Source organism: Augochlora pura, chromosome 3, assembly GCF_028453695.1.
Source record: "Augochlora pura isolate Apur16 chromosome 3, APUR_v2.2.1, whole genome shotgun sequence".
NCBI classification, from domain to species: Eukaryota; Metazoa; Arthropoda; class Insecta; order Hymenoptera; family Halictidae; genus Augochlora; species Augochlora pura.
This window is the reverse complement of record NC_135774.1, coordinates 19,325,321-19,345,220: the sequence shown is the minus strand read 5'-3', so window position 1 is coordinate 19,345,220 and position 19,900 is coordinate 19,325,321. Positions and strand designations below refer to the sequence as shown.

At 35.6% G+C, this 19,900-nt stretch overlaps 1 protein-coding gene and 1 non-coding gene across 3 annotated transcripts in view; one reads left to right on the top strand and one right to left on the bottom strand.

Moving 5' to 3' along the window:
* Nucleotides 1-921: 921 nt before the first annotated feature.
* On the top strand, nt 922-1,040 carry LOC144468221 (U5 spliceosomal RNA). The gene has a single exon (XR_013493779.1). It is a non-coding gene; the product is annotated as a U5 spliceosomal RNA (small nuclear RNA).
* Nucleotides 1,041-4,124: 3,084 nt separating this feature from the next.
* Nucleotides 4,125-19,900, bottom strand: part of Dnt (tyrosine-protein kinase Dnt) — a 70,260-nt gene continuing 54,484 nt past the window's right edge. For both annotated transcript variants that reach the window (XM_078176801.1, XM_078176800.1), the window contains exons 3-8: nt 15,909-16,315; nt 14,691-14,876; nt 12,629-12,767; nt 9,982-10,274; nt 8,961-9,120; nt 4,125-7,487 (exon numbers count right to left, since the gene is read on the bottom strand). In XM_078176801.1, the coding sequence (XP_078032927.1) occupies nt 7,239-7,487; nt 8,961-9,120; nt 9,982-10,274; nt 12,629-12,767; nt 14,691-14,876; nt 15,909-16,303 (1,422 nt within the window). In that variant the 5' untranslated portion in view covers nt 16,304-16,315 and the 3' untranslated portion in view covers nt 4,125-7,238. The remainder of the gene's footprint in view (nt 7,488-8,960; nt 9,121-9,981; nt 10,275-12,628; nt 12,768-14,690; nt 14,877-15,908; nt 16,316-19,900) is intronic.

Here is a 19,900-nt window from a genome sequence, read left to right as displayed (position 1 = left end):
TACTGTAACGGAACAAGGGCTATAAACTAATTGTCAGGCATAATTCCGTTGTAGGACGGAACAAATCTAAAATGATTTTTCTGGCTTCTATTAATTCCATTTTATATAAGGAAATTCATTCTGTACATATGAAATTGTAAAAAATATATACTTCCAAAAATTTTTTAAATCTAAGCTTCGGCGATATCTATAAAAATAATCATAGAATATGTTATAACAATTTTAATAACGCCGCGGGGTCGTCACTCGAGTGCCAAGAGTTAATTTCAAAGTTTCGTTGGCAGAATCAGTGCAAATAATGCGACATCGAACACGAAGATAATATTCACATGGTGGACAGATGCGGCGTGAAATTTTTCGAACGAATCGTACGAGCGCAAGCCCTGCGAAATTGCTTTTGCCAAGATGAGATTCGATGATGAACGAGCCCGGGGAGAACGTGGAGGAGCTGTAATTGATGTCATGTTGCTCTTTCGACGCGGGAAACAACGACTAACTACTCTGAAATGCACCCTGTTGAAACGCTGTCGTTGCTCTGCGCAGGGGTCGGAGCAATTTTGAATTCCCTCGTTTACATTTAACGTTTGCCTAAACCTCCGAGCAAACGGAGGGTCGTGAAAGCTCATTGAAATTCATTAAAACTCTCTTCTCACAGCTATCCACCCTTACAGACTGCAGCAATCGATTTCTCAATCATCGTACTCGTTTAATCCGGCTTTAATAACGTCGTATGTAATGCCTTGACGCGATCGTATCTAATCTAAACGCCATTAAATCAAATGTCATGAACAATTATTACGTATGTAGCTCGCTTGCATTCACAGCCAACAAAGAGGTTGTACGATTGCTAAAAGAAATAAGATTAACCTCTTTAGGGATGAATTTTTATAGTAGTATAACAATCTATTTAATGACATAACCTGACACTGGTTTCCCTTCAAAAAACGTATAAATCTTTCGCCTTTTACTAAAGATTTCCGTGGAGGGGAATAATTGATGTGTCTATTATAATTATTTTTTGTAGTATAACAATCTATTTAATTGTTCCTTTTTTTATTTATCATCCATCTCGTTTCATTCGATGAGGTTCTGTTGGTATTGCTAAGGGATTCTGTGGCGAACACTTTTTCAATTGATTCTCAGTTTCTTTACACTTAGAATAATCATAATTTTAAGAAAACTAAACGTACACGCACGTGGCCAAGGGCGTGAAGAGGTTAAGTAACTTATACTTCTTATTATACTTTATGATATTTAATGGTATACATTTTTCACGTGAATACAGTGTCAGAATAATAATTAGACTTTTATACAATTTTTACAACATTTACCAGGTCAAATAAAGAACTGTAGAGAAGAATTTCAGAATATATTTTTATATTATGTGCGACTTATTTAAATGATTAAGAGGGTAAAGACATTGTCGTTGTCTTTTTAAAAGAAAGAGAATATCACGTGCAAAATACCGACAGAATTTGAACAATTTGGAAATGTTTTTGTGCTACTGTAAACTCAGTGAATTATTATAAAAAGAAATAAATGCTGTGTAGTTTCGCAACCTAATGATAACTAAACGTTTAACACATTTTCGTGTTAAACTTATAGTGCACATACCAAATATATCATAATTCACGAATAAATCAATATCTTTTTAGAGCTATAACATCTCTCTTTAATAATATTCGTAAGTTCGAATAGTTTTTTAAAAAATAAAAAAATATCAGGAGTAATACTACAAAGAAATATTATATTTGTTAAATACCAAGCACTATATTAGTAATACATTAAGAAATCTGTTTATTAGTTAACTATAAAACGATTTTGAAATATTATATACCGCGCATTGTTAACAATAAAAGTTTATTATCTAACGTTTAAGATATGGCCATTAAAGTGTTCGTTATTAACAATAATAAAATATTCGTTTATGGTAGCTAAATCTGTTTGTCACACAAGAGTAACGCAAGTTTCATTCGCTTGTAAAACTATTTCTCATTTAATATTCACTAATAACTTTGCAAAAGTTATCTTTTACACGTTGCAACAGAGATTACACTTTTAAGTTGCCGTTCGAAGGATAACCGTGTATGTAATTAGAAAAGAACTGCACGATGCAGAGAATTATCCACCGACTGAAGGAAATCGGGTTACGTAAATCTTCCTATGCCGTGTCAGAAAAACGCAAGAACATTGCCTTTTAATGAACGATTTAATCATTTAATTAATTCAAATAATAAAGTGATAGTACATCGAATATTGTAATACTTGAATGTACAATTTTCTATAAATTGCATTTTAAACAAACGAAAGATTTCCATTTGAATGTATAATAGTTGAAAAAGAATTAGGCGCCCAGACGCTATGAAATTAATTTGTAAAATAATGCTCGCATAACACATTACAAAAATAATGCAACGATTGCAATCTTATAGCGAACAAATTGACGGTTTTAATACTGATTATTTAAAAATTTATTTTTAATTAATTATTTTTAATTTATTTAAATTTTATTATTTAACATAAGAATATTAATAACATATTATTATTAATAACATATACAATAATAACAATTATCTGCAGCGTATCAGTAACTGTATTTTGATAGAAATCATTGATTGTTAACGCTTTTCGATGAAATGAAATAATGGCACAACTTTTCACCATTAAATACTGCAGAAGCTTTGAAGTTTTTTGTGAATGTTAATAAAGTGATTTTCAATTCTGATGGATTCTCTTGTAAGGACGGTGCAATTATTTCGTCGGTGTAGAAAATGTCTTGCGGCTTCCGGTGAAAGAATTCAAACAGATTTTAAACTTTTCCGGCAACCTAATACATACTCAATGCCCCGGTTTCCTGGAAACTACCGGCACGTCTGGCTTCTAGACTCATTTAATGTTGATGGAACCTAGGAAACGGAGCGGTTAATGTACCATGTCTAATCGTGTTCACGTTCCACCAAAATCGAAAGAGCTAACTCGTATTTATACTATCTCGGTAACGATAATAAACAAAATAACTTACCTTTATATTTTATGGTATCCGAAATCATAAAATAGCACTGAGGTATTGAAGGTATTAGACCAGGTATTTAATATTAATATTTAATAGATAGAAATTAGTTTATTATACCAAATCATGTTTCCCGGCCTTACATGTATTGCCCGGGGTGTAAATTATTTAAATTTAAATTATTATTGTTATTAAATTTATATTACAGAGTTAAATATTTAATTTTAATTAATATAATTTAAAACTTTAAAATATTAAAATTGATATATAAGCAAATGTTATCCGCTTGATTAAATATATTTTATCCAAAAATGCTTGTGAAGCTTTTAACAAGAATAATAGGTTTCTAATTGTAAGACAAATTGGGTGTAATAAAATTATTTTGCATATTTTTAATTCTTGTATATTCACAGAAATTAATACTAACATACATGAATTTAAAGAAAATACCATTATATGTATTCATGTAGGTACATATGTATAAATTACTTTATCAATATACATTTACATATTTAACTATATGCATCTCCAAAACACAATTAACTGCTATTATTTGACGTACAAACGGTATAATTTACAGGCATCTTCACCATGAAATTGAGAGAATATATCAACGCTTCGACGTTACGCTGCAGCTGCTTCTCATTTTAGCAGAGAACAGAATTCACTCGCCTTCGTCAGAGAGATAATTTAGGGGCTCCTTTAAAACCTGCGCTCTTTTGTCGCTGGCGTATCCGATTACACGCGAAACAGAGGCGGCAAGGGACACCAGGAAATTAGTCGCGGACTCATCCGTCATTTTAAACAAGACGTCAGGGTGGCGCCATTAATTTTGTCACTCGACAGACCCGGCGCAGACCGTACGAATTACAGGAGTCGTTTACGAGACGATATCTCACCGTTTGATGAACGATTTCCGAGAAAACAAAAACTCTTTCGTCCCCCACTACCACCTCTCCTGGATGCACGTTGCCACAGCCATATCGGTAGAATCGCCAGAAATAGCTGGTCCAGAGGAATCCGTTCGTGGCTTCCATGGAAATAAGCTGGAGCTGGACGGGGGATGGGGGACGGTATCAATGGTGAAAGGAAAACAACAGAGGTCGTGTATCAATCGGTTTATTGTGCCCGTAACGCCCGCGGTTTGTACATTATATCGATTCTCGCGTCGACGTTTTTCTCGTTATGTACAGGAATCTTTCTGACTCGGCATACCGCAGCACCTATCTTTTAAAACTAACGCTTACGTCTACGAGCTCTGAAAATAATCGTTCGAAACATGGAGGTTTCCCGCTATATTACACTTTTAAAGGCAAGCATAAATTGTATCGTTAACAGAAACCAAACGAAATTGCATATTTTTCAAGGTAGAGTACAGAAAACATAATTACAAAAATTAGCGTTTTACGCAGGATGTCCCAAAAATATAAACCCCTTGCGAGAGGATACGAAAGTTATCTCTTTCCTTATCCAAATTTTTCCGTTTTGTTAACAAGCTATTAATGGAAAATAAACTAATATTTCATAAAAATTACAATATTTTGAGACACCCTGTACAATTCTCATTTTCTACAATCCATATGTATAGAAGATAGATGGTTTTGATTAGGTTTTTTATATATCATCTTCGAAAAATATCACAGAAAAATTGCGTTACTTAAGTTATATACACACTGTGCTTGCAACAAATAAAGAAACATGAGTAATAACATTGGCAATCGTTATTTACATTAAATATAAGCTCATAAATAATCTTTTAGTAAATTATATTGTACTTTTTATAAACTTGACAAGCGAAATAATTCGATTTCGCGTGTGCAACGTTCCATTTTTCGAGCGATTATGAGCCGCGCTTGTACATCTACGGGGATAAATATGTACAAAAATACAAAACGGGGTATTGGCACACTCGAAATGCCGATGTGGCAAGTATATCACATCGTTCGAAATCGTTGGTCTCGTTTCAGGTCGATTACAGAGCTTCCTGAGGTACGAAATTGGCAGTTCGCGATACAATGGATACAATTTGGCAATATTCTGTCGGACTACTTCGGCGACGAACGCGACGACACCATAGAACTCCGTTCCATCGAAGTTCCTTTGGGCGTAACGCTTAGATAACGGCAGATAATATACAAGATATTCGTGTTAGCATTGGGCACCAAACTCCGTGGAACTTTGATATAGCCGATTACGCGATACCACAGACGGTCGAGATAACATTGAACGAAAATCAATTTGAAATATCAATCGCTTAAATATTCCTCGTGAAAAACTTTGGCTCGGTCGATATTCGGCGAATTGTCCTCGCAAATCGATCAACGGTTCTTACATATGAACTTCCGTAACGCAGAGTTCGTCGTCGTTTTACATAAGTATAGTTTTACATTGTTTTCGTGCGACAGTGAAATCGAATAAATTAAAAAGATACACACCCGATTAAAGATTATATCTACCGATACGAAGTATATCGGTTCAAACGCATGCAACTGGTTTCTGTTCATCCCAGAACTAATTCCACGAAGACTTAGTTCAACATTTAAAAGGAATACCGTTTAAAAAAGATGATCCTCTTCGAAAATTTTGTACTCGTTGTCATATAATTTAAACGGAAATAAACACCTAACTTAAGCGCCGAAACTAGCAAAGCGACCGCCAGAACATTTTTGCAGAGATACTTTGTCCGTGACTGATTTTTGAACAAGCAATTCTTTGCAGCAATGACAACAGTGAACGCAACAATGCATAGCGAGATCAGAATGTTCGGCGTTCGCATAAATGCGAGATGCGTTCGATCGAACGGCGCGTCGTTCGATGGACGTTCGATTCAGTCTTAACATATTTAAGGAGGAAACAAAGATATACGTGTCAGTTTCTACAGTTACTCTTTGTTGTCAGCTAATAGAAAAATTACACGCGATTATACATTCGAATCTACTAGACGCTATATAAACAAGTTTTTATTGCATATTTCAGGGCTTTTTACGGACGAGACACTTGTCACCCTGTTCTAGACACGCTTACACATTTTCAATATTTATTATACTACAACGAAAACAAAATGTGTCGGCGTATCCTGAAACTAGGTTGCAATAATGTCTAGCTCCGAAAAATCTTTGAAAGGAAAATATTTATTGCAACATTTCCTGATTCGTTAAGCAAGGCTTCTTCATACATTCCCTGACTCCACTATTCTCCTTATATTACTCGCATTCCTTATCATATTCTTGTGGATGCTGCAGTTCGGCTAACTCGTTGTGGCATTGGTTGTCTTAATACAAATTACAATGAACACCGACGAGACGTTGTGCCGTTAGTAGATATTATTTTATACAAATCTGTCCCTAACTATAAAGATTAATAGCAATGGGCCACATTCGGTCGGCCAAATTATAGCATCTTTACACCAGCACTGTCATTGGTTGGACCCGCCTTTTACGCAGCATTAGTTTCCGTTCATTCCATGTCAGGTTCTCCGTTACATAATTGTGTATTTATGTAATTACGTTTAGTATGTACAAATACATACAATTCGTACTTCAATATACTTGCATCTGTTTAAACACATTTCTTTTATTAACGGATCTGTCAACTGAAAAATAAAATGTGACTTTATTGAATTTCAACTGAACCGACATGTTTTTAGTTGAATATCAACTAACTGTATTGTCTTTTTAACCCTATTAATGCCGAAGAACGATATATCGTTGTTGGCTGCTTTTGGAAAAATATTGTTTTTCTAATATTTTTACTCAATAACAATTTTATCTCTTATTTCTCCTTCCCTTTTGAATTTGGTAATTGTCAGGTCTTACAAAATTCTTGCAATTTCTTTCCGAAATTTGATGAAACTATGTCAAATGAATTTTGTACATTTTGCTTGAGTACGCACGACTCTATTAGTCGTCACTAAGAGGGTTAAGAAAAAGATTATAGAGGAATAAAGAGTAGAGATTATAGATCCTCGGAGGTGGCAGTGAGTAGCATTATGGTTCGGTGAAACGTCCGAGCGATAGATTTTAGACAGTGCTGGCATAAAGAACGACTTGTGCCATGGAAAGCGGCGCTTCTATACTCGAAGATATACTTACTCCTCGCTACCATAAACTTTCCTTTTAAGTACTAAAATTATGTACAGGTGTTCACGTTATATTTCTCGTCACGTTACAACAGAAGTGAAAGGGAATCTCTCTCTCTCAGGAGAGGTTCCGCGTTTCGAGCTAATCTATTAGACGTATCTGGTCAGCTGGGTGTGGAAATCTTGCAGGCAGACGATCAATTGGCTAAACGTCGGCCTCTCGTCCGCGGACATCGCCCAACAATATGCCATGACAGCGAACAGTTCGTCCGGACAGTTGATTGGCTGTGCTAATCGGTAGCCGTCCCTGAGATACGAAGCCATTTCGAATGCGTCTACCTCCACGTACGGTTGCTGCGCCAGCGTTGTCAGTTCCCATAATAATACCCCGAATGCCCACTAAAAAAAATTCCAGCAAAAATACGTTGCTTTTAATAACAATAATAACCATCCACCCCTGAAGCTGTTCAGGAAATTAGTAAAAACCGTAAGTCGTTTAAATCGACAATTATTAATTACCGAGCTGTTCGTCTGCTATTAAGCCCAACGATATTAATTAACCTCATTATCATGGACGATCTAAGCCGATTGAACGATAGGAAGCGATTTAATTCATAAAACGCGCGGTCAGCTCTGAGTAAAAACGGGTGTCTTATTAGTTCTTGCCGCGAGATTTTTGTAAATATTAGCGATCCATTGGCATATGTTATTATTTAGAATTCATGATTGTCAAGTCGGTCAAAATATTCCCCGTAAATAATTACCTAACAATTATGTCTTATATTGCATTCGACAGCTTTGGTTTTCTTCTGTTGAACGATTATTATTTAATCGGTCTGTGTGAATAATAAAATGATTTATTTTTGAAAAACTAGTCTTCGATTGTTCCCGAAAATTTCTATGGTTTTTTAAAAATTAATTACTTTATTACACGCACGGAATGAATAAATGAACAATCGCATAACACGAAAAAAACAAAACTATCGAATGATGTATAACACATAATTATTAAACAACTATTATGCAAACAATTTAAAACGAAATTAAGACAGCACGAATTTATGGACCGAGGTTGTCTTTAATTTAAAATTGTCTCGCGTTATCTCTAGTTTAAATCGAGAGAATAAATCGAATTATTTGAAATACGTTAATCCAAAATTTTGTTACGGCAAAGGTCTAAATTAGAATACACGTTACGTAGTGGAAATTGTAGCGCAGATCATGCTTGAACCCTTCTGAAATTTATATTGCTTCTCTATATTAACCCTTTGTACTCGAAGCCATTTTAACTGTAAATCTGAAGTAAAAATTTCTGGCTCATAGTATTTCTGTTCTATGTAACAAAGTTCACTTTTATTTTTATGTTTCACTATTTAACATGTTCCGTGCCGAGTTGTATTTAATCGACTCTTCATTCTGGTCAATTGAAGCTTTAAAAATCAATATATTACGTTTATTTATTAATTATTGTCAATATAACTATAAAAGAAACTTATTATGGATCCATTCTTTTGGTGGAAATTATTTTTTGGATTCTAACTTGTCATAAAATACTTTTTTAACGCATTGAATAGTTATTTAAGCGTGTACCGCCAAGTACACGTTTTTTGTACAAGTTTTTTAAATCTAAACTTTCATTGTATAAAAATGATCTTGTGGACGTGATAGAACGATTTTAGTGGTGCATCAGACAGAGTCTCCACTCGAGTGCAAAGGGTTAACAGAGTGAACATTTACTAATCTTTAATTGCATTCCAAAAATAAAATGAATTCTGATTTGAGAATTAATGGGCTAACAAGAACGGAAATTAAAATATCAACGATAGTATTAATACAGAAAATTCGATACGAAGGTAGATTTTCCAGACTTACCACGTCGGAGGTGGTGCTGAACGTCTTGTTCAGCAGACTCTCGATGGCGAGCCACTTGATTGGCCGGTTCTCGTTGTCGCCGAGACAATGATAATCCTGGGGGAACAGATCCCTGGCCAGAGCATTGTCCGTGATTTGAACCCTGAGATCGTCGTCGACGCTAATAAAAAAGGTAACATCGATCGTTCAACGTCCTCCGTAGCTGTTCCCGACTTCTGACGCGAGCGTAAAAAGGGACGACGGGGCAGCACGAGCACCGCGACGAATCGAGCATGGCCCCGGCTAAATTTGTCGACTGGTTCGCGTGGCGATACGGCAGAAAACGGCGAAAAAGACGTATCGCAGAAAAAGAAGCTGCCCGAGGCGCGCATTAAAAGTCGTTCTCGCGGGGTGAAACAGTAGCTGCCGGTAATTAAACAGTCTCGGACCACTGTATTTATTGCTAATTAATGTCGCACGGCCAATTAATTCCGTAACGAAACGTAACGACCTTAAGTTTACGGCGTCTCGAGTGAATTATTCGGTACAGTATGTGTTTATCCTTCGGAGGAGCCTTCCTAACCTCGAGCGAATTTCTCGTAAAAAGATGCCTAGCCGAGTTCGAAGTTTCAAGTTCCGGGAATAGCTATTCGATAACAGAATTCGTTTTCGTCAATTATAAATGCTTACACGTAACGATATAACAGTCTCGTTCGATGGATAATTCTTATTTGTAACGAAAAAAATTGTTTGTTATCTACAATTGGTTAATTGTAATTTGAAACTGTTTCCGTCATTTGTAATGATTATATAACGATTATAATGGCTATTCTTAAATTTTGTTTTTTTGTTACAAGCGTTCGCAGATTTGAAACCGAAGGAGTGGGGGTCATCCTGTGATCTCGTCCTAGGAGAGGAGAGTGAGCGAAAGGGCGAGAGAGAAATAGAGGGAGAGAAGGAGAAAAAGGGAGAAGAGGGCAGACGGCAAAAACGTTTGCGTTGTACTCGCGGTATTATTATAATAATGTGAGTTTTTGCTTACACGCAATTCCTGGCAGCCAGATCTCTGTGCACCAGCCTCTTTCTGTGAAGATACTGAACTCCTTTGGCCGCTTGAAGGGCCATTTCCACGACTTCTTGCGTGGTGAGAGCCCTCGGTGGCCCCTCGCTGCTCAACTTGCACCTCAGCAAGAACCTCTTCATGTTCTTGTATCCGGTGTGCGGATACAAAAGGAATGGCGCGCTTCTGTCCTCGATCGAGACACCCAAAACGGGCAGCAACACCGGGTGGCTTAAACCGTATAGCGCTAATCCCTCGCGCAAGAGGAGGGCGACCTTAAGGAGCCAAATTAAAGAACCACGTTAGAAAAGTAGAAGGATAAGGCTACCAATTACCTAGGCTGTCCGAAATATCGTCACTTTCATATGTTTCGACGCTGATCACCGTAATACGAATGAAGAATTGTAAAAGATAGAATTTGATTACAACATTCGATATTAGTTTACGCATATCCTATCTATTTATTTTATTCTATATATTTATTTACCTATTTATTGTATATCTTTACATATATTCACATTCCTCATGTTCGTGCATTTATTTATCTATCTATTTTCTTTTATCTATATATACATTGTTATTTATTGTTATATACTTTTTATCTCTTTTTTGTTATCTGTACATGATTTTATATTTATTTATTTTTATATTTATTAGCCAAAGTTAAACTTATATTCTGTTAACAAACTACTCTATTTATTATATCATCCTTTAGCGCCCGCAAAATAGCGGTGGATTTGTAATTAGCCCCGGGTATCCTTTGTAAGCCCGGGGGAACATTTATTGATAAATAAATATTAGGTTACTCCATCACTAGTTTACTATAGTTTCGAAAAAAATGAGCAAAAAGTACTAACTGTGTTCTCATACTGATATGGCTGAGAAATCCAATATGTGCAAATGGTTATAATTTTAAATAGCTTTCAGTCGACTGAAACAGTGTTTTTGAACTACAAAAATCATTGCATTCTATTACGTATAAACGTTGAGACTTTTCGCACAGTTTTAGAATAAATAGAGCAATATACGACTGATACACATTTTTGTATGTGCTGTCACTCTGTAATTGTAACTTCTGCAACAATACATTATAATAATAAGCTCTTGCCATACCTTGACAAATCTGACATGTGAAGGAGATGTTGATTATTATACCTGTTGAGTATTATACGAACGCTATATTCCGTTCTTTTTAGTCTGGATAAATTTCTGATTTTCTCCCAGTAGTATTTAAGTACTTAAGTAAATGTGGGCACACACTAAATATAAATTGCTTGTTTTCTTTTTAGATATTATTACATTCGAGAAATTTCTTACCGTCGTAATTACGAGGAAAATGTTATGGCAACTTATTTAGACACTTCTGTAGTTTGATTTAAGATAGATAAGCAGTAAAAGTTAACTTAGTATAAAGTAGAAAGTGAATACAAGATAAATTGGAAATATTTGGAACTTATCAGTATTTCACCTTAAATATATTTTTACAATATTTTTAGCTTTCATAAATTTCATATCAAAAAGCCTTCAACGTTTTAAAAATGTTTAGTTGCATAACTAGGGAACTAAACAATATGAAATGCAAGAACGTTTTCATCTGAAAATATACAGACGAATGAAAAATTATTCTTAATGTGTCAGTAACTGCTGTCGATTAGCTAAGCATCGAGCATCCTTCGTGTTACCGACCAACAATCATAATCAATTTAGCTTCTATGGAACACTGACTTTCATCGCACTTGTACCGTCACGATTATAATTATTACGGGTTCTACGATTCTGTTGCTATGCTCTTTTTCACGTTAGAAACACGATGGAGAGAGAGTTTATGCGTTCTTAGGTTTTGGTATAAAAGTGTAAATGAAACTGTAAACAATTTATAGACTATTAAAAGCGAATTACGAGGGAAACAATTGGATAATTACTTCAAGTTTTCCAGCCCGTTTTGATGACTGTCACATCTGTTGTTATGGTAATTATTCCGAATAATTTTTCTTCAACTTTCATCGCTACAAGTTTATATTTAACAACAAAATCCATATTTAATCCACGCTTAAGCTATACTTATCACATGCAAGATACTTTTAAAACTGTTCCCAAAATTTATAAATTTTTACGATTGCATGTAATAATAAAAATCACTCAAAATCGTGAACTCCGGAACATATTTCAAGGTCATCGATATCAACGAGAAATTGCTGAGGCAAATAATTGCCAAAAATTATAAAGAAAAAATTATGCAAAGGCAAAGGACAATATAAAATTCTGATTGTTTACAAAGATATATTGTTTAACATAAATAATTTAAGCAGGAAAATAGATGATATTAAATGGCCGATTTTGTGGAGATTTCATGTTAAATATAATTAACTGCAGAACACGAAGAATGAATAAAAAAGATAATTCACTTAATAATAAACCTTCGAGTATAATGAAATAGTACCTTATAGTAAAATACAAAAGAACCTTAAACTAAAATAAAAAAGGAACGTTTTCGGCAAAATTACAAGATTAAGGGAGGAACTAACAAGGGGCTAATTGCTAGCGAAATTCCAGGGAAACGTGATGTGCTAAATTAATTAGTTAGCTTTCGACGAAACTTAATTGACCAAGGGAAGAAAAAGTTACTCACTTGCGACTGTGATGCATGTTCAGCAGCAGTTTTCACTAGGACATCCCTCGGGGTAGACGCGCCCTCCTCGTGATAACTGCCTCTGTACACGCGACCGAATGTGCCTTCCATTTCAATGCTGAGAAGGCGTACCCTGCATCTGTAACAAGTGCAAAGGAAGATTGCCTCGGGATTCGTGACTTCCAGCATCGGCGAAACCGATAATTATTCTGTACAAACTTTGAGAAGCATCTCTACCGAAATTACCGATGCCTGCCATTGATCGGTCTAATTGCTAGAATGTAAACCTGTCCGGCATCCGTGCAGACTTGAACAACGGGTGGAATTAAAAGAATTACAGATGATACGCATGAATTCCTTGGAACATGAAAAACCAACCGATAAACCGCCATTACGATTTTATTACTTCACGATTGGATCGCTTCGCGTAATGCTGTGTTTGCGCCGAGGTTAAATAGACTGCAAAAGTAAACTTTTATCTAAAATAACTAATCGAATAAATTCTTTCGAGGAGATATTTTATTGGAATAACGATTAGTAGCAAATTATTATTATTATTTGTTCACTCGAACAACTCTTCATTTTTTTTATCCTCACGCAGGATGTTTAGACGGTTTGGTTTTGGAAAGAATAATTCATAATATCCATATATATATATATATATATATATAATGTAGTAACGTTCTTTTAATTTTACGTGACTGGTAATTAATCCTTTGCACTCGAAGCCATTTTAACTGTAATTCTAAAATAACTTTTCTGACATATAGCATTTCCATTTTATGGAATCTTCTAACTCATGCAACAATAGTTACACTTTTAATAATTATTGAAATCTAATTTTCCATAATATAAAAATTATTTTGGAAAGTGCTGTAACAATTTTAGTGGTGCCTCAAAGTCACCATTCGAGTGCAAAGGATTAATTCTGACATCAATATGAAAATTATGTACTTAATGATAAATACTTCGAACGAAGAAAATTATCGTCAATTATTATGTTCCTTTCCCTTCTGTTTCGCTTGCGTATGTTCATGTTTGCACATTTTAAGCGCGCTGTTTAAATATCCTTTTAGTACCGTTTTATAGTCATTCCTGAATGTGATGTAGAATATTTACACAATTTTGCCTTGAAAAGAAAATTCGTGATATCTAAATACACGATTCGACAATTGTTTGTATTCTGCAAAATTTATCTGTTGAATTTTTAGTAATCGGTGATTGATTTCGCCATCACTATGAAAAATATATTAATATATATTTTTATATAATATATTAATATATATTTTTCAGAGTGACCTAATATAATTATTAAGTGCGGAAAATAAGCGTCGGGGTTTGAACTTTTTTTTCTGTGTAAGCAAACGCCGGCCGTTCGTGATTCTTCGATCGATCGATAACCGAACGGTTTCATAGGCACGTTCTGTGCGTTTAAACGCGCGGAATATCAAGATTTTTCCTGGGCTCTGAAGAACCTGCTTAACCTAAAAACGCGGTGCAGACGTCCGCTAGAGCTACTTGAAGCTTGAATAGAAAAACGCTTAGAATCTGGGAACGAAGATGTGTACAGGTGTCTGTGAATGGTTTCACTAGTCATTTCAAGCTGACCTAGTTACAAACAATATTTAATGCCCAGCTTTGTTCAGCATTATTCAAACAACATTTCCTATAAATTCTTTCAATAACATTTTATTCGAAAAGTCTTTCAAATAAATACTTTGCCTAAAATTCGAATAAACGAAGCTTGCAAAAAGGGCCTCCTGACTTTTTTTGCTTACATCACTTCGGTAAATATTCCGAATATTTTATTCGAAGAATTCGTTGGTCATGTTTCTTGGCTAGATTTTTTTATATATTATATTTATATATTTATATATTTTATTTCACATATGGGTAACACAGCAGCCAAAGTGTTAGACTACGACAGGTATTTTGTGTACATGTTTGTTCGAAGCAATTGCAATGAAAATTATAGTAGCATTATCTACCTCTATAATTTTTCAAGTCGCTGCCAATTATGAGTAGAGACAACATTATATAGCTGCAACAAAAATGAAATTACCTCTGAACTGTAATTTCCTGGATTCTCTCGTGTAGCTCTCGACTGGGTCGATCGTCTAATCGTCTGTAAGTAGACGTCGATGTAGCAGATGCCGGAGGTGGTGTTTCAGAAGACAAAAATGTTTGCGCTGGGCCAACGCCAGTACTGCGTTCCACGCTGCACGCGGAACTTAGGCCTCTCGACTCCCTGGACAAAAGGAAACAATAGAAAATTGAAGGTTTCCTCTGGTTTCGATGTTATCCCGTACTGTTTCAAATTTTTACTACACGGCTGAAGATTGATTTCAGAATCAAGCAGTTTATTATTGACCCTTTTTATCTACCCTTTGTAATAATCATTTTAAAAACGAAAATCAACCGTTGTGGACTTTACAAAATTTATTTAAAAAATGATAGCATTTCATTAATTATTCTATAAATCATTTGAAGTTATTAAAAATTTTATAAACGGACTTCTGGTTAAGAAAGCGATAAGAAGAAAATTTCGAAGATCATTTAATGAAATTAATATGTTTGGGGTAAGTGGAGTGTTAATTTGAATTAAATATTCACAAAATTTTCTGTACTCGAGATTTTGTTGCACATAGCACAGGTTCTCCCTTGTAATCAAATATAAACTTACGAGTAGGTTGTGAATTTTTATGCAAAATAAAAATATGAAACCATTTTTACTGTTTCAGTTATTCACTTTATGTCGCGAGTGCGTGAAATCAACAGTCTAATTATAAATAAACGAATTCTCGCACATTGAGCTATACGATAAAATGAAGAAATGACGATAAAATAAATATGATAAGAGGAAGAAATGACGATAAAATATATATGATAAAATGAAGAAATGACATGAATTTGTTAATTATTTCTTTTGCTGCATTTACATAGAACAAAATATTCCTTTTACACACATCAGCAATATTATTCGCGTTCTACGAGAAAGCTTTTTTGTCTGGCACGATATCGTAAAACGAATATCTCATTTATACAAAAAGGGGTAAATTAATGTGCCACAAATTGCGGAGGAAATAGCATGTAATTTCTTATCAGTTTGTTAAAAATAGGATCGAAAAGCAGTGACTGCTACGCAAGTTCTACCACAAGCCGCGGATGCATGATGCAGCACAGAGTGTACGTAATCTACTAATTGATGAGACAAGTTATGCCTACGTCGTCAATGACGATCGTAATTATAGAACAAGTGAATTAAGATAAAGTTGCTTACTGAAGAGGGTCACGATGCCTTCTGGTCTTTTTATCACGCACATAGTATGCAATAACCAGAACAAAGATAGCGGCAATGAAGGCACAGACGCAGCCAACAGCAGCGTAAAACACTTGTCCGCCGGAAGTGGTTCCAGAAGCTGCGACCAGCACTTCTTCGGCTCCTATATTGCTCTTATCCTTCAAACAGATTTTCTTCCGTCTGAAGTCCAGGCTGGTCGTGTTTCGTCTCGATAGGGAGACATTTATTCGAAGACTGAGATCGATTTCCGCATCGTACGGGCCGCAATGTAACGCCAATGCCCAGGTTTGAAGACCACCCACTGGGATCTCGCCAGCCTGTGATATATTCAGGGAACTGCTCAAGGCTGACGGATTGCTGATGTCTATTGACATCGAGTATGGCAGCTGGAAATGCAAAATAAATCGTTTTACATCCTCTCGGTGAATCAGCTTTATATGACATTCCCGAGATGCAAAGTCCCGCTGTGGTACATAATCTTCGAATAAATTTTCTCCGAATAAAATTCTTCAATGCAATTTTATTCGAGAAATAATTCAAATATATTCTTCAATGCAATTTTATTCCAGAAATAATTCAAATATATTCTTCAATGCAATTTTATTCGGGAAATATTTCAAATATATTCTTCAATGCAATTTTATTCGGGTAATATTTCAAATAAATTCGCCGAACATTTCAAATAACATTTTATTCGGAATTTATTAAATAAAATTATGAAAAAAGAACTACTGTCCCTTTTCCTTTGCATTATTTCAGTAGATTGTAACACACTCTTCGATTTAAAACATTCTGTTACGAATGCGGAACGACAACCCTAATTATTCTATAACGTTAATGTTTCATCGTCAATTACGAATTTCTTTATTTCTGTAAGAAAGGGTTTTACCCCGCAAACACTAAATGAATAAATGAAAATAAATAATAATAATAATAAATATTTCAAATATATTCTTTTAAAAGTAGTTTTAAAAAAGTAACCTTGTTCGCCCTTTAATCAAAATTAAGCAACCATTTTGACCCCGACAAAGTGATAATTAAAAAGTTTAATAAGCCTACGTAACATCGTTAGAGGGTTCGGTTGAATTATAAACCTTATTTCAAAGTTGATTTAATAGACCTAATAGTTCCTAGGATTCTAAAGACACAAGCTGCACAATCGAAATGGAGATTCGCTAACGGAGTATTCAAATCGAACGATAAACAGCGGCATACATATTCACTCCAACAATCACCGTGTAAACAGCGGGTATCGCAGGCGACATCACGGACCACGAAACGGGAGAAAAAGCTGCTCCACGGACTTTTCGTTCCGTGCAACAAGCAAAACGCGACGGTGTTTCCGCGTGGAATAAATGTTATCTCGCGGCCACGACAGAACGTTCTGTAGATGCGAATCATTGGAACGGGCTGATCTACATAGAAAGACGGAGGGAACAAAAGCGGGTGGCGAATCTGGGAATGGAAAGCGGAGAATCGAAAACGGAGAACAGAGAATGGAGAACGGAGAACGGAGAACCGAGAGCCGTGAAAACAGGGAAGAACGAGCGTTTCGTTAGGAAGAGAAGCAAATGGAACAGAGTCGGTGGTTGCAAGGGACGGAGTTTGCTACTGCTCGCTCGTAATCACGCGAGCGTTGAACCTTCTTATAATCTGAAACGTACCATTCTCGGAAGACAATTTGCGCCCAGCGGAGAGAGCAAAGTGAATTCGCAGGACCGCGGGCAAAGGAAGCCAGACGAAAGGAGGCGAGGAGGAAATGGCGAAAAAGAGGGACGGATAGAAACGAGGGGAACGATGAAATCGGAGAACTAGGGAACCAGCGGAGGAGAAGGAACGTTCGAGGATGTTTCGGTGTACGAGGGAGAGATAGCTAGATAGGTAGAAAGAGAGGGAAAGGGAAAATGGCAGACAGAAAGGTAGAGAAAGGAACAGAGGTTGAAAGAATACAGAGAGCAAGAGAAGCAGAGAAGGAAATAAGAGAACGAATATACAGAAAGACAGAGAAAGAAAGAAAAAGGGAGAGAAAGAAGAGAAAATACAGAGAAATAGGAAGATAGAAAAAGAAAGAAGGAGTGAGGGAGAAGAGGTAGAGGAAAAAGGAAGAGAGACAGAGGCAGTAAAAACGAGTGAGAGGAAGAGGGAGAATGAAAGAGTGGAAGAGAGAGCGAGAGGCTGGAACAGCTCGTAGCTGATTACCAGCTCGCAATGATGATCGGTTCCCAACTAGCCGCGGAGAAGGCACCTCGTCAACCTGCCCGCTTGTCGCTACACGTTACACTCCGTTCTGCCACGGTGTTCTCCGCGCTCTGCGGTCTTTTATGGCCGCGAGCAGCCAACTACGTGCTGACAGTGAATGCCTCTGTAAACCGGCTAACCGTTCGATTTAAACTGTCGAGAATTTTTACGATGCTCTTTTTCTCACCCCCGTCGTAACGCTCGAGGTTTTCGCGGGGGAACTGGTCCGACGTGCATGGATGTTTATGGACACGTCGAGTCGCGTCGCGCGAAAAGGACCATACTCGTAGTATTTATGAAACGCGTCGTTTGATAACAGATCCACGCTGTTCGCCAGGTAGAACGGGAATATCGAGAATACTGCTGCTCCTGGATATTCGATGTTTATCCTAATTTACGGCGAACGGAATGTAACGTAATCTGCTTCTGCAAAACGATGAACTATAAGAAAGTTTGTTGCAGCGTTTGGAAGAAATTCGGAAGTTGGTGGTAAAGGATCTGATTTATTCGCTATTGCGGTATGATCTTTTTTTAGAAGCACTTGAATAATGTATTATTTAAGTGATAACAGTGGTGCAAATAATTATAGACTTGAAATAACTATTACACTTTTTTGTGAGATTGAAAAGAAAGCTTAATAAGACACCATGTTTCTATTTTTTTATTATCTTTAACATGTAAAAAATGTTATGCGTTTATATTAATTTATTGCACTGTAGGTGACCTCCTTCAGCTCAAACACTCTGCATATTTAAGAAACAAATTAATAAAATACCATATTTGTATATTTCTATTTTCTATTATTTCTAATATAGTAATATAAAAATATGGTGTTTTGTTAAGTTCTTAAATATTTCACCAAATAAATAAAATATTTTATATCGGAGAATGTCGCTTTCTCTTTGCATTACCGGTTTCGTAATATGTAACGTACTCGTAAACATCTTTTCATTAGCCTTCTCTTCGCGTCGAAAATATGTTTGTTAATCCTTAACTTTAATTATTTTAATAGAATAACAGGAATCAAGAATATTTAGCTTAGACAAGAATCAAATTATTGAAAATTTCACTGAAATTGAAGTATTTGGTATAAATTCATCTTAACCGACTTTAGCATGAATGTTACAGTAAATGTTCAGTGCAACTCCAAATTACCGCGTTATTAAAAATGCTGTATTACAAAAAAAAAGAGTTGTGATTTTTACCATCACAAATAAAAATGGGTGTGGCACGACGAAATGATTTAATACTATAAATGTAATTTAAAACAGAAGAAAGATTAAATGAATTTTTAGAATATCTATGTATCATTTAAATGTCATGGAAAGGATGTGGTTTTCATGCACTTTCATAAGAAAATCATCTAACTGAAATACAATAAGTGCAAAAGAATTCAAATAATTTAAGAATATCTATATATTCCTTTTAGTTTACAAAACCAATCGAAGAAGAAAGAATGTTGCTATTTAATCCATGTTTCTTACAATTAGTGCAGACAAAATTTGATTTTGCACAAAGATCGTGCTAATAAATAATAATTAAACAAAGAAAGAAATGTCAGTCGAACTTGTTGCAATTCACGAGTAACATATGCCTTTTGCACAAAGCTGCGCAGTGTGACGATTAAATACAGAAAGGAATATTTATATGGCCCGTTGCGATCGATGAAAAAATTTGTCTCTTGCACAACAAAGGTCCACGCAGCCTTCGCGAAGCAATCGCTATTCAGCATT